Raw genomic sequence first — 15617 nt, 5'->3', positions numbered from 1 at the left:
GCCCCGCCCTGCCCTGCCCGCTGGCTGTCGGGCTACGGGGAAACCCACAGCGTTTGTGGCCGGAGAAGTTCCTGGCCTTGGGTGTACACGAAAGCGTCTCGGGTGTGCTCCTCCTCAGACACGTGGGTCTCACGCTGGCCATCCTGTCCAGGAATATACCGTGGGTCAGGGTCTGCATTCGAGCACGCTCCAGTTCCACTCGAGTGGACACACGGAGGTCTTCACTCCTGTGTTTCTTTGCCCGTACTGCTCTGCAGCCACTTGGCCCGTGAGAATGACAGAAATAAGGCTGGAGGAGTCATTTCAAAAAGTTTGCTTTGGACTTAATAAAGCAGAAAAAGCGCAAATGCCTTCTGGGGTTTCTTCCCTCGGTTCTGGCGGTTGAATCCAAGGCTTTCCCACTAAGCTGCATCCCAGCCCTTTTAAATTATTTAGAGACGGGCTCTCCAGAAGGCACTCCTGCTGCCTCGACCTCCCCAGTGCTGGGATTACAGGCCTGCAACACTGCCACACACAGTTTACCTTTTCTTTATGGGACACAGCTTTGTTTCTGTAATTTGGAAGCATTCTTTCCAGTGGTATTTTTGTTCTCTCTGATATGGTGAGAGTTAATTGTTTGAAATCTTATTCAAACTACCAGCTCATATGAAATTTCTATGTTTTCTGAAAAAAATAAGCACTGTCAAATCCATAGGCTTAATATACTTTAGTGAGGTAGCAGACCTTTGTGGGTTTGAAAATCTTAATGGCCTCCATCAAGGCTTTTCTGGGTGTGGTCCAGAAAATTGGCTGCCTACCTGTTTACTAATGGTCTCCTTTTATCTGCCTGCTTCAGTTTTCATTTCATTATCCTAGCTACCTGCGCTCATTTTTGGCTACCATGAGTACCACGCTCTTAAAAAGAAAAAAATACAAAGTATAATGAAGTGGTAGGTTCAGAGCTGGCAACATTCATAGGCTTTAATCTTTGTGTTTCCCAAAATGCTTGCCTCAAACAGGTTCTCGATCAAATGCTTCCCAAGTAGTAGCTTAGCTCTACTCGTAGCATGTTTGTGTGTGTCCTGGAGAGCGACGACACTTTGTAAGGGTAGTGAATCTGCCAAACCACACTGATTTCTTTTCCCCATCTCCCCATGTAAATGCTTCAGATTACACCAGTTTTAGAAAGCTTTTGTTATATGTACTGAAGTTTCAGCAGGTGCAGGTGACATAACAAGACTCTGAAGGTGGCCCCTGAGGGTACCTGTGGGCCCTGGGACTTCTGGAGGTCAGGAGGAGCCAGGAACCATAATCTGAAGTTTTGTCTTTTCAGAAGGAGGACAGAATGTCTTGGGATGTTTTATCGTTGCTGGTCTGTTTGTATGTGTCCACGTGTCAATCTGTAGCAGTGCTGGTGGAACCTGTGGCACAGAGCCACATGGGGCCGTCGGTATCATTGAAAGCTCTACCAGGTTCGCCATCACTGATGTACTGTTTAGCAATCCTCTTTGATTCTACAGGCTGCAGAGCTGCGTGCGTACCTGAAATCCAAAGGAGCGGAGATCTCAGAAGAGAACTCGGAAGGTGGGCTTCATGTGGACTTGGCTCAGATTATTGAAGCCTGCGATGTGTGTTTGAAGGAAGACGATAAGGGTTCGTTTTTAATTTTTTTGTAATATTTCTTAATCATGAAGTTTTGTTATATTGTATGTCAGACCTTTCATCACTATTTTAAATCTTTGCATGTACTTTTAGTTTATTAAAACCTGTGTAGTAAGCCAATTTTGAGAAAACCTCTTTAAAAATTTCTTCCAGGTTATCATACACATTAAATACTGATAATTTCAAAATGAACACAAAAAAGATGAAGCTTCTCATTTGTAAGCGTTAGATAAGTACCAAACAGATAATTTCAAGTAATCTAAAAAACATTTAATTATTAGGCTGATTCTGATTCCCCACTTGTTGAGATAAAGTGGGACATTTTTAAGATTGCAAGTTCTGAAATCTCTACAGAAGGCTTAGAGATTAAACTTGACGTATGATTAGTATATTAATACTTGAAAATAAGCCAGCCAACCAGAACATGATCAGCTTTCATTTCTAAATAATCCTGAACATGTGGACAAAGTTTTCCTCAGGTGAGACAACGTCATAGTCTAAAACCTAACCAGTTACTTCCGAATTTAACATCATGCCAGTAAAAATGGGAAGCCTGTGTATGTAGGCATGAGGATCACGCCTCTGCTGTACTGGGTAGAAACCAAATCTTAGATGGCAGTTTTCTTCCTCTCTGGAAGGCATGCATTGCTTTCTGAGTCTGTGCACACTGCATTTCTGCTGCCCTCCTGAAGGGGAAGTATCTGTCAGGCTGTGTCACAAGGGCCAGCTTGTGTTGTGTCTTATGATAGCTGTTAAATGAAAATCCCAGGAACCCATATGCAAGTTGATACACTAAATGCTGTAGTGGACTACTGACTGCTGCTGTTGCCACTGTAGATGTGGAAAGTGTGATGAACAGTGTGGTCTCCTTGCTATTGATCCTCGAGCCAGACAAGCAGGAGGCGTTGATTGAAAGCCTGTGTGAGAAGCTGGTCAAGTTCCGGGAAGGCGAGCGCCCATCTCTGAGACTGCAGCTGTAAGTTCCCTGGCACGGCTGACTCTCCAGGCTGTCCTTCCATTCACTCCCTTTGAAGGGCTAAGAGCCGGGCACCTGGAATTTGCTGCCAGCTGTGGCTCTGAGAGCTGTGTGGGCAGATTCCTGCAGTGTAATAAGAGCTTACCAGTAGTGCTGCCTCAGGACAGTTATGTGCAGAGCAGATACCTCAGCCTCACACCACGGTTGCTGATCTAACGTGTGGCTTCACTCTTTCTTAACAGACTAAGCAACCTTTTCCACGGGATGGATAAGAACACCCCAGTGAGGTACGTAGTGTACTGCAGCCTTGTTAGAGTGGCGGCATCCTGCGGGGCCATCCAGTACGTCCCCACGGAGCTGGACCAGGTGCGTTGCTGCACACGCATTGTGGTTAGCGGAAAGGAGCAGAAGCTACGTGTATGCTGTGTTACCATTCAACCTATATTACTCATTTCTCTCTTTGCCACTCTCATTGTAGGTTAGAAAATGGATTTCTGACTGGAATCTCACCACTGAGAAGAAACACACGCTTTTAAGACTACTTTATGAGGCCCTCGTGGATTGTAAGAAAAGGTACTCAGAGATAGTGGGCAAACTTGCTGCTTACTGTGAAGTGTAAACAGGTGGGGTGGCTTTTAAGGACAGGTAGGGCCAGTACTCTTGTTCCCCCCTCACCCTCCGCAGTAGTTATACATCTATTTTTTTGTAAGCTTTCCTTCCTAAATTAAAGGGTAATGGCAATGATTAAAATGTTTTTCCTTCATCTTAATAGTCTTAAAAAAGCAAAACTAGCTGTAGTTCTAAAACAGGTATGGTTGTTATCCTGAAGCTGCACATTGCATTAGACTGAGCTGTGGGCAATGCGCTATTACCTTGTGGGATGCTGGTGAGGCCCATCCGTCAGTCAGGTGACTGTATCCCACCTTTTAGGAATGCACACTCCTGGTCTGAACACAAAGCAGTGGGTACCAGCAGGCATCTGTCGTGTGCTGGCTAGGGCTTGGGTTTCTGAGGTTTCTTTTCAGCCCCACAGACTTTATGCTCAAGATACCTATTCTTCCACACACCCACTTTCAGGGTACCTGTAAGTGATAGGCTTGGCTGAATTTTTTTTACTTGTTGTTTTTTTCTTTAATGAAAAATAATCTTAGGTTTTGACCAAGTTTTTTAAATTGTTTTCTCAAATTGGTTTTAGAAGTAACCAGTCTTCAGTTTAGCCATTTCACACGAATTTCATAATGGCTTTTAATTTCAGAGTGTTTAGTATATTAGAGAGTGTTGGCAAGATTAGGTTTTTGTTGTGTTAAATAGATTGTCTTTGCAGACTAAAGTAGGAAATGTGGATGTCTTTGTTGTGAAAGTTGGAAAGCTTTGTCTTCGAAGAGGATAAGCAGGGGACTCTTGCCTTTAAGTCAGTCTGAAGCCCTGGCATTTCTAGTGAGCTGTCAGTGCCTACTGCAAGGAATAGAAAGGCCATTTCAAATGGAGGTCATTAAAACTGAGAGAAAGTCTGTGCTTTAATGCAAACAATAAGTTTGCGGGCCATAGAGTTCAAATCTTAGGTTTGCCACTTGTGGCATAACCCTGAATAAATTACTACACTCAAACTATACCTTACTTTCCTACTTTAGCAGGAGTAATAATGGTATTTACCTCAGGGTTGTAGAAGATGAATAATGTGTGCTCGTAGAACAGGCTCCGTTCACTACCTGTGGGAGTGTGCCCTGCTGCACCCTTTGCGTTTTTCTCCTCGGCAGCCTTTGCACACACGGTCTTTCTCTCTCAAAACCCTGTCTACGGTTGGGCTTGGAGGCGGCTCGCTGTCAGTCTCTCCTTCCCCCACTTTCAGCTCCTCCCTGTGGGTTCCTTCTCATTTTCTGTAACCCTGAACATGAGGCTGGCTCAGGCAAGAACTGTTCTGCTCGGGGACCACATGGCTTTCAGGGGAGATGGATGGCCGAGCTTGGTGCGTGTACTTGGCACCTGAGCCTGGGTCTCCCGTGAGCCGGCAGTGCTCTTCTGGGCAGTCACAGCATTTGCCTTGCTCCTGCCCTGCTCAGGCACCGCTCAAGGCACTGCTGCCAGACAGACAGGACCCCTTTCACTCTTGTGCCATAGAATCCTGTGGAGATAGAGATGGTCTTCACCTCTGTGTGTCCCTCACATGCCACATATCTGTTATCTGTTCCTACTGAACGTCTCCATTGGATGGTTCAAAAGGCTCCTCAGACTTGGTGCCTGCGGAAGTGTTTTTTCCTCCTAAGCCTGTAGTTTTGTCTTTTCTCTAACTTAGGAAGTAACCATTTCCATTCTTTCACTTGCTCAAGTCCAAAACCTGGGATTCAGCCTTGGCTCCACTGTCTCATATCCCACATCTAATCTGTCAGCAGATCCTGTCCACTCTGAATGAATCAGCCTGATTCCTTACTTAATCTGTTTCTACCAGGTGTTCTGCACCACCATTTTTTAGTTTGGTTCTTGAAGTCTCCTTTTAATTAGTCCCTGTTCTGGTCCTTGTCCCTATACCATCTGTTACGAGTACAGCTGCCAGGAACTTCTGTTTAATGTGGGAGATGAGATTTTCCCCCTCTGTCAGGAACCTTCTAGCTGCTCCTTTCTGAATAAGTGCAGATCCACCTCCAGCACCAAGGAACCAGCTCTTCTTCCTGGAAGGTTCCATGGCTCCCCTTCTTCAGAACCACTCAGCTGGCACCTCAGAAGGGCCTCCCCCTGGGCAGCTGTATACCTGGACCCCACCCACACCTTGCCTCTTGGGTTGTTTCTGCTTGTACTTACAGTGTCATGCTTAGGATTGAGTGGTGCGCTGCGGTAGGGTAGGAGTGTCATGAGTCTCTGCTCTACTGCTCACGGGACAGAACCTGGCCTTGGTAGACACATGGCATCTCTGTGACTATTCTGAAATGCAAACGGGCTTCCAGAGCCAGAGATGGCAACAAGAGGAAGCAGTCATTTGAATTGGATGGAGCCCTCGCCTTCCCATAGCCTTCAGCGTACAGTAGCCGAAGCACACTGAGTCCAGGCCTTGACTTTCTCCTGGTGTTTTGACGTGCATATGAGTTTTCAGTCATGGAGTACTGGTTCCTTTATGCTGAGAACAGGTGCTGTCTGGCTGGCTGGCTGGCACTCTGGACCCCTTGTCCTCCTGAGACTCTTGTTCTTTCCCAGTCTCTTGGGTAGGGCATTTTGACTTCTGTACACGTTGGGATCATGCTGACTCTGTTCCCTCCCCTGGGCCGTGACGTTTCTCCTTGGAGCTTCTGTACCTGTGGGGTGCAGATCCACACCTGTAACGGGCTGTGCTCCCTAACTTCAGACTCGTTGCCCATTTCTTCTATTTCCACTTGAATGTAGCCCACATGTCGCAAACTCATCATCAAATGAGTTGGTCACTTTCTCCTTCCGAGTTTTTCTGTCTTGCTGAATAAGTGGCACAGCTGTTTCCTAACAAGACATCTCGGCATGTCCTTGGCACCTGTTCTCCTTGGGTTCCTTAAGTGCTACGTCTGGCTATTTCTGCTGCAGTGATGATGTCTTTTTGAGCCAGCATGGTCACTTCTATGGTGGCGGTTCTTCAGGTCTTCATTTTGTTCAGGACTAGAGCGTGTGCAACCTTTGGAGGATGGCCTTGCACCTGCCACTGTGAATGGAAACCCTCAACATTTTGTGCACCACAGTGATGGATACACAGAATGTGATGTCAACAATCCCTTCCTCATCACACCACAGCCACGGCCAACCTGTGTCAGGCACAGAAGCCAAGCTCTGTCCATGAGGACTGGAACCGGGCCACACACTGAGGATGATTCTCACTCTTTCAAATAGTTGAGAAGAAAGTCAAAAGGAAGAGGAGTATTTTATGATATGGACATATAAAATCCAAATTTCACTGTCCCTGAAAATTCACTGGTACACACTTGGGCTTTTCGTCTATGTGTGGTCTGGCTGCTTTGCCAAGGGTTGAGTTGTTGACACCAGAGCTCATCTAGGCTGCAAAGCCCAAGGTTGACTCTGGCCCCGTCCAGCATGTCAGACCCTCAACATCTGGAGGCCTAAAGCATTTGTCTGATGTTTTAAGTTGCACACCTCCCTTTAGGGCAGTTTGTACTTTTATGGTCACGTTTAACACCTTCTGTCCAGCTAGGCTCAGAGAAGGAGGAGAGGACTTGTCAACCTCGCCTTCCCGAGACGGCATAGAGCATGACAAGGGCACTGACCGAGTGGACAAATGCCACCTGGCCAGGGGGCTTGGAGGAGGCTGCGTCTAGTTTGTCAGATGCCACACTGTGTACTCTTAAGTGGACTATTTTATCTGGCCTTGGTGGAATTGATTCTTTAGCTGATAAGATCTATGAGATTGATACTTTAGTGTCTGCTAAAGCTGGAAAATGAATGTACCTGTGCTTGCAGGGTGGACCAGGGTAATTAACAATGAATTACAACATAGTTTTTTCTTAAAGTTCTCCTTTGAGTTTTTATAGTGGCATTACTCTATTTAAGATGCTAACTACCACACCTACAGTTACATTTATATAGAGAATTTAATTTCAAAAGATGTTTTGGAGTACCATTTAACTTTCTAAGATAAATGCTAGAGTTCCTACTAAGTTTATGGAGGTCAAATACAGATGTAGAGTGAAAAGTGATTTTTTTTTTAAAGAAGAAAAAAAATCTAGTGTTCCCCAGTTTAGTAATGCTCTCTCAAACTGGCTGAAGAAGTTTAAAGGAAGTAATGATGAGTGAAGGTGAACATTTTCTAAGCCTCAAAGTTCAGTGAGTGTAGTCAGTTATTTTACCCTTTTCTTGGAAGTAATAATTGATCATCTACTTATTCTTATGGATATTCTAATTGGAAGACTCTTGGGAGGAGAGTTGTTGGGAGTATTTGATACGGTTTCAGTTGTCAGTTTGTGGGACACACAAACCTTTTTCTCACCCTGAGCCTTTATACCGTCTTTCCTCTGCCTGGAAAGCCATCTGGCCTCTACCTCCCACCTCTAGTTGGTCTAGAAAACAGTGTCAAGGGCTATTTTACATCCTGCAAGTCTCAGCTTCCTCTCCTCAGTAGCCTCTCTCTGCTCTCTGCCCTGTTTACATTGTCTTATTTCCTTCATAGCACTTACATGAAGTTGTTTTTCCTTAGTTGTCTGACTTTCCTACAAAATGGAAAAGTTCCTTGATTTTTTTTTTTTTTAATTAAAAGACTGTCCTTGTCACCCATATATATGTCTTAGTACAGTATCTGCTGTTTAGGGTATGTTTTTAATGAGTGAATGACAGCAACATTTAGATTTCTAACGCAGTGTTCCTTTTTAGTGATGCTGCTTCAAAAGTCATGGTGGAATTGCTTGGAAGTTACACAGAGGACAATGCTTCCCAGGCACGCGTTGATGCGCACAGGTAAGGTTGAACGTTTCTCCACCAAGGGCTCGTCAGCAGCTCCGAGGTGAGCTAGAGTCTTCAGTTATAAAGCTCTGAGATCAGGTCTGTCACCACAGTGAGCCAAGGCAGTTCAGTGTTCCTGGCAATTCTGATGCAGGCACAGATTTCGTGCTGGGCGTTGAAGAACCATAGATGGCTATGGCCACTGGTGGGTGTTGATGGTTGGGGATAATAGTTCCAACCTGAGAACTTGACCCTCATCTTGGATCAATTTATCTTAACATTGAAGTATATAAACTAGAAAAATTTGGCGACTTGTTAGAAATTGGCCCATTACTTAGGAGAAAATCAGGGCTTTAAAAGCAGTCCCGGATCTAACTAGGAACAGAAGAATAGAATTTTTTTTTTTTTTAAATGAAGTTTCTTTACAGGGTTATTGCTCCAGTGGACCTGTCCATGCTAGGAGATGGTGAGGTGGGCAGCTAGGGAGAGGGCCGTAGACCTCGGCTTAGACTGCCTACCACAGAGTTTACTGCACCCATCCTTTAATGAGCATTTACTGTATTAGGCGAGTTCGCAGCTGCAGCAACACAGGGGCCTGATGATAACATGGGGCTGGGAGTTTGTGAGGGATGAAGGAGGTGAGAGGCCTTGAGAGCCCCTGTCTGGCCCTGCTAAGGTGTGGCTGCAGGGCGCTCTTCCTTGAGTACCTGGGTGCTTTCACTGTTTTATTTCCTAATGTTAAAACAGATAAACCTGATAAAACAGTTGGCCTGTTTACACTCCCTCCTGTACCTTTTCAGTGGTGTGTATATTGGACTCTTACTTTGTGGAGTTAAATATGTTTAGTGACCGACAAAAAGACAATAGAATGCAAGGATTTCAAGACATTAAGCTTGCCTTTTTTTTGTTGTTTCCCAATAAAGGTGCATTGTACGAGCATTGAAAGATCCAAATGCATTTCTTTTTGACCATCTTCTTACCTTAAAGCCAGTCAAGTTTCTGGAAGGCGAGCTTATTCATGATGTAAGTAGCTGTCCTTTGGTGTGAAAGCATCCCTCCCTGAGTCTTTCATGCTGAAGCAGCATTGCCCTTGGCCTTTGTATTAACCAGTGACCTCCATATCAGGAGCAGCAGTTTGTGGCCCCCGCTGTCCCCAGCCTCAGAATAGTGTTGTTCTCTCTCACCCTCTCCTTCCTCTGACTTAGCCTTGCCATAATTTATTTTTATTACACAATGTCAGTATCCCTGTTAGGATGACAAATCAAATATTTGGATTATCCTCCATTTGGGCTGTGTTATTTGCAACCATCTTTCAGTGCAAATAATTTAGAGCTCACTGTGTTCACTAATTACTTCATATGAAAAGTGAATGGTGTAGAAGAATTGAGCAGTGATGCGATGAAACATATTTCTGCAGTTACTGTCAGTATCTTACATATCTTGGTATAAATCTTTGATTCTGTATTGATAGTATCTTTTTGTCTCTTATCTGTATAGCTTTTAACCATTTTTGTGAGTGCTAAGTTGGCGTCATATGTAAAATTTTACCAGAATAACAAAGACTTCATTGACTCGCTTGGTAAGTTTTGGGTTTATTCTTTGAGGGACAGAGAAATGGGAACATGCTCCTTAACAATAGTTATGCACTGCAAGATCTGCAAATAGGGTTGTGGCTTTATCTGTGTATTCCTGTCAGAGTGGCCTAGGACAGAATAACAGCAACAAATTTTAATTGGACAGTTGGTAGTATACACCTCTAATCCTAGCTTCTTATGAGGCTGAAGCAGGAAGATTTCAAGTTCAAGGCCAGTCTGGGCAACATAGCAAGAACTTATCTCAAAATGCTTTTTTTTTTTTTTTTAATGACAGGGTCGGGAGTGTCACTCAGCGGTAGAGTGCTTGACCTAGCATGCATCAGGCCATTTTCATTCTCCATATTGCATTGGGGAATCACAAACCAAGCAAGATACAAAATGCCCTTTGTTATAAAAACAGCATGAAACTACCTTTCCAGGAAGCTGGTTCTTTACTCTACATGAGAGCTTGTTGCACTTAGGCCCCTTCAGTTCTGCAGATACCGTGATTCTAAGTTTTAGCCAGAGTCAGGTACCTGGAGGAGATTCAGGTAGGACTAGTTCCATGGATGCCTGTGCTTTCAAAATTGGGATGAGAGAGGGAAAGATCACTGTTGCTTTCATCAGGATAGTGCTTTGGAGCACTGACTTGAAGAGATGATTAAAGGCACTTTGCTAAGCTAAAAGGTGTTTAAAATAAAATCGTCTCTACGTAGAAGACCTTAATTCTTTGGATGTATGGTGATTGTATTTGTAGCCAGCCCCCACCCCCAGGGAGCTACAGAATGGTAGCAGAAAACATTTTTTCCTCCTGTAATTAAGTATGTAACTCATGCTTGGATCCTTCCCATCACCAGAAGTTCAAGAATTACAAAAGAAATAACACTGCTAATTAGAAAAGGATGTATTAGGATTTTGCATGATAGCAGAAACTCCCAACTCTGCTTTGTGGAAGACATCACAGGAGATCTAATTTTTGGGTCTGCACTTGGTGTCTTCAGTCTGTCTTCATGCATCAGAGTTCAGTACCTAATTACCAGATCAAACTGAATCTTGTCCCGTGGACCAGCACTGGCAAACCTTTAAGAGCTTGCAGTGACACCAACACCCCACTGTGGCAGATGTGCCATAAGTTCGCCACCATTGCCACATGTTTTGTATTTTTATTTTCTTCTGGAGCGTGTTTTTAACTTATTAAAATTACGAAGAGAGTACTTAAGAAAAATCTCCAGTTGAACAAGTTTTAAATGTCTAAAACGACAGGTTTTTTAATAGCAAATCAACTATGAAAGTATGGAGCTTTGTGTAGGCAGTAATCAAAATAAATACATGAGAAGGTGATGATATGTTTCACATTAAAATTGAGTTGTTAGTCTTCTAGGTTGTTTGAGATGTAGATGTACAATTATAATCTGCTTGATTATACTTAGTTTTCAGCATGGTGATCATTAATTCCTGTCACCCGTGAATTTTGTGCAGCCATTGGAATTGGGAAAGATTGACTTACTCGGACACAAGGCATTTGAAATACACCAAGATTAAGTAGATGCAAGAGCAGTGCTTTGCCAGGTGCACTAGACCCAGAAAACCACATTCTGTCCCAGTTAATTTGCTTTGTGGCATGAAGCCCTGTGATGGAATGTTAATGTCAGCACCCTCTTTATTTACGCACCAAGGCAAGAGGAGTAGTAATTAACACTTTGACACTCCCCCGTTGATGTGTAATTGACTGTTTCAAAGGAGCACTGGTTCATAAGCTATTGCATGCATTAAAATTGCGTTTTCTATATCGCAGCATTTTAAGACAGGGGTCAGTGACAATGCAGAAATTGCTCAATGATGCACATTTTTTTATTACTGCATTAAGGCTTTGACATATTAGTAATGAATAAATGTTTCCATAAAATTAGATTTTTTATAACTTTAGAATTGAAATATGGGACAGCATGCTGTGGCTCCTTGAAGGTAGTGTTCTAGTTGGATGAAACAAAGCCCCAGCCCCAGCTCCGACCTCACTGGCTCTTTCTCAAGAGTGTGGAAGGCTGGAAGTTTGCATCTCTGTTGTTTAGGAATGGTTTTAGATAACAATTTTAAGCTTCTCAGACACAAGTGTCCACGTGTAGAATAGATAATGATTTTATATAATTTTTTCTAGAAATAATCTTCACTCCTGTATTTTTTCATTTATGGTAAGATTGTAAATTACCAACTTAAATTTTGCACAGAGTAGCAATAAAATATATTTAAAGAATATTATTAATCATGCCTTAGTAATTATAGGGGTTTCTATCATTTTACATATTGAAAGTAAACCGTGGATGCCCTTCGTACTCGGAATGTTAAGGAATTTTTGAGAATCATTAATTTGTTCTGATGGGAAAAATTTGTAACATTGCTAATTTATTTTGCCAACTAGAAATCATTTCCTAATTTGCTTTTGTTTTGTTAATGTATATGCAAATGAAACATTTTCTATTAGAAGTTTGTTAGCATAAGACACTTTGGTAAAGGTACATTTATTGAATGTGTATATTTTGGGTTATCACTCTATTAGTTGACATTTATTACAGCTAAAAGTCAGGTTACAGATGTCTGGATTCCACAGGTGGTACCATTGTCAAAACATTTTTATTAATACTGATGACTTAGGCCAACAGCATCATTACCCTGTGTCAGTTGAATTGCCCTGACATGTCCACATGTAGTCCGGTGTTAGGCAGTTGCTATCCTGTTTCAGAAAGTTAATCAGCATCTGATTTGCATTTGTTAATTAGGGTTAATGTACACTAATTGATTTTTTGTTGCTTGTAGATTTCCATTAAACCCAGTTAGCAGTACTTCCTTGTGTACCTCATTCATTTGAGTTATGATGATCATGTTTTGTTGAATCTGTGCCAAACAGGAAGCCAGTATTGTGATTACAGCTAATTAACAGATGATCATGCCCTATCTTAATGGGCTTCCCTAGTCTTCCACTGGATGTGAATGTTAAAAATTTCAAATTTATTTATGGAGTGCGTAGGTAACTTTCTCAACAATACAAATTTGAGGCCGTGAATTATTAAAAGGCAAATAATTGATCATTTGGTGATTTATATAATTTGAAAGCTCAGAGTTAACATATAAGTAAGTTTTAGAAACATCTTTATGAAAATACATTGCCATCAAAACAAGAACCTGTCATACTCTGTTATAATGCTGCTCTGTTTAGGCCCAAGGAATAGTGTGAGCCTGTAGCTGGCGATATGATCAACCAATTAATGTTTGCTCCTTGGTTATGTTTTTTAAAGTAACAGCGTCAGGACTTAGGTGACCTAAGTTTCCTTCTAGGCCCAGCAGTCATGGTCTGAATATTTGTAATGTCATGTTTCATGAGCAATCACAGTGCAGAATTTGAATTATTTGTATAATTTTCTACCTTTATGTTATAAAACAAGTATCCCTGTTGTACTTTTTATCTCATCCTGAGCATATTGGCCTATATGTTAAGTGAGAAACATTTTTTGGCAGTTTTGATTTGTAAGTTATGAATCCAAAGTGACCAGCAGGGAAATGGAAATTTTAAAAATATGTACCAAAAAAATTACAGCTTCATATTTACTAGTGATAGCGACACAACCAATGCTTAAATAGGCAAGGAATCCTGTGTGTTTAAATAAAGAGCTGTTGGTGAAAATAAGCTTGAGCAATTTAACTAGGAAGTATATTTTGTGGGTTTTATCTCCCGAAATGTATAAATACAAAAATGCAAAATGTAAAATACTTTTAGAACTTAAAAATGTCTTTCACAGCCCATTCTTGGGACATTTGCAGCACTGTTGTAATGAAATACAGGGCTTTGAGGTGGGTATAGGGTGTACAAAAATGTCACTGTGAAGCCTGTTGCATACAATTAGTATGCATTGATAATAAAAGAACTGTAGGTCCACAAAGAATGATTCATTAGTTTATTATGGAATCAGTTTATGGTTAGCAAACGTAATTTTCCTGAAAACTATCTGTGTAAGTGCTCAAACCCAGTGATTTGCACAGCTTAACTTGGGTTGTAATTGTGTGGCCCTGGAATTGGTTCAGGTCCTCACCAGGCTTCATTCTGTTGTGTAGGCCTGTTACACGAGCAGAATATGGCAAAAATGAGACTGCTTACTTTTATGGGAATGGCAGTGGAGAACAAAGAGATTTCCTTTGATACAATGCAGCAAGAACTTCAAATTGGAGCTGATGATGTAGAAGCCTTTGTTATTGATGGTAAGGCAACTGGAATGTTTTTGTGCAGTTCTAGGATTTTTGCTGTGGGGAATTTTGTCTTAAACCTTATGCAAATATACATGGCACGTGACTGTATTTAGCAGAGTGGCAGACACAGTTGTAATGTGAAGATTTGGTGGTGTGTGAATTATGTGGTTTTGATATTCTCTCTGCTGAGATGACAAAGAATAGGCAGAATAGTGTAGTATTTCAGAGTGGCCTCTCAATAACTGGAATGCAGTTTACTTGTGCCCATGAGGAGTCAGTGAGTTAAAGCACTGTGCCTGGCACCTACCACGTGATCTGCAAATTAGCTCAGAAACAGGAATTTCTTCCCCATAAATTGAAGATAAAGTGTTTTATCTGTTAATCAGGACATTTTTCCAAACTTTCAAGTTTGAAAATCTGATCAGCCTCTTCAAGGACAATAAAAGTTAGCGGATTGTATGGAAGTATTGACAGTTTCCTTTTGATGCTCTAAGTCTCTGGGAGTCCTGTAGAAAAGCGAAGGCCTTACTAGGAGATGAGTTGTACCCCCATACGATTGTACAGGAGCAGATGCTGTGCACTACCGGTGTTGACCGATGTGGGTTGGCTCAGCAGCCACAGGACAAATGTGTATTCCTCTTGGCTGTGTCAGCTTGTTCACCTTTTCTGACTGGATTCAAAGAGCTGGTTTGTAAAACATGTTGGAAAGAATATAAAGTTATTGTGGTCATGTGGCCACACCTCAGCTGTGTTTCTTATACATTTCTTATATAACATATCATATAAAAAATCTTTTTTCAGCTGTAAGGACTAAAATGGTCTACTGCAAAATTGATCAGACCCAGAGAAAAGTAGTTGTCAGGTAAGACATTTAATACTTTGCAGCATTTTGTAGGACAGTTTTAGTTTGATGTGTTTTTTTTTTCACTTAAATGTTTAGAGAGCCGAGGTTGGTGTTCTTTCGAGTTGACTATAGTTAAATAATTGCTATTTATCATAATTTTATTAAAGTTCAGACTGAATGTGATTAGCTTATTTAATGAAAGAGTCCTATTTTCCAGCACATTTCATTTAATGGCTGAGCACTGGCTAGAATACTAATGACTTTTGTGTCTACTTTATAGAGTTGGTTAGGAGAATAGAAGGTTTTGATTGATATGGTAAAGATTCTTTTAAAAACAGCATTAATTCTTAAATTCTTTTTTTTTATATGTATTTAACTTTGCTCTTATCTAAATTCAAGTGTGTAGTACTATAAGCAGAATACCAGAAGATAAAAGGTTGACTAATACTTGTTTTTAATTTTTCAATTTTTAGTCATAGCACACACCGGACATTTGGAAAACAGCAGTGGCAGCAACTGTATGACACACTTAATGCCTGGAAACAAAACTTGAACAAAGTGAAAAACAGCCTTTTGAGTCTTTCTGATACCTGAATTTTTACAAATATAATTTTGATCCTTTGGGGGAAAATAAATCTTAATCATAGTAAAATGTTACAAACTAAAAACTGATCTGGGATTCATTGTCTCATAGTTAAAAGTAGAATCAGAAGCTCCAGAGGAAAGGGTCACTCTGTCCTGAACAGTACCTAAGTTCTGCTCCGTGCATGCTTTGAAGGAAGCATATTCTCTGACAAGATATTAAGGGGAACTCACTGGAACAGTAAACCCCAAGTCCAAGATAGCTGTCACCTGACCTGTGCAGATCCGGAATACCTTCCCCCACAGGAGAGGCTGGAGTCAGATGCAACAGCTGCTTCTTTCTAGTGAGAATGACGTCAGC

General features: G+C 41.7%; 1 protein-coding gene across 1 annotated transcript; it reads left to right on the top strand.

Moving 5' to 3' along the window:
• The first annotated feature begins 1246 nt into the window (after positions 1-1246).
• Positions 1247-15564, top strand: Eif3m (eukaryotic translation initiation factor 3 subunit M). The gene is made up of 10 exons (XM_019209993.2): positions 1247-1632; positions 2479-2617; positions 2860-2983; positions 3096-3190; positions 7952-8035; positions 8944-9043; positions 9518-9599; positions 13699-13842; positions 14632-14692; positions 15148-15564. Exons 2-10 carry the CDS (start codon positions 2493-2495, stop codon positions 15266-15268), a joined length of 936 nt encoding a protein of 311 aa, XP_019065538.1. The 5' UTR covers positions 1247-1632; positions 2479-2492; the 3' UTR covers positions 15269-15564.
• Positions 15565-15617: the final 53 nt, after the last annotated feature.

The sequence above is a fragment of the Fukomys damarensis genome, unplaced genomic scaffold (genome assembly GCF_012274545.1).
Source record: "Fukomys damarensis isolate Sample0158 unplaced genomic scaffold, DMR_v1.0_HiC HiC_scaffold_16, whole genome shotgun sequence".
NCBI lineage: Eukaryota > Metazoa > Chordata > Mammalia > Rodentia > Bathyergidae > Fukomys > Fukomys damarensis.
Note: the sequence above shows the minus strand (reverse complement) of the source record. Positions and strands in the feature narration are given on the sequence as shown.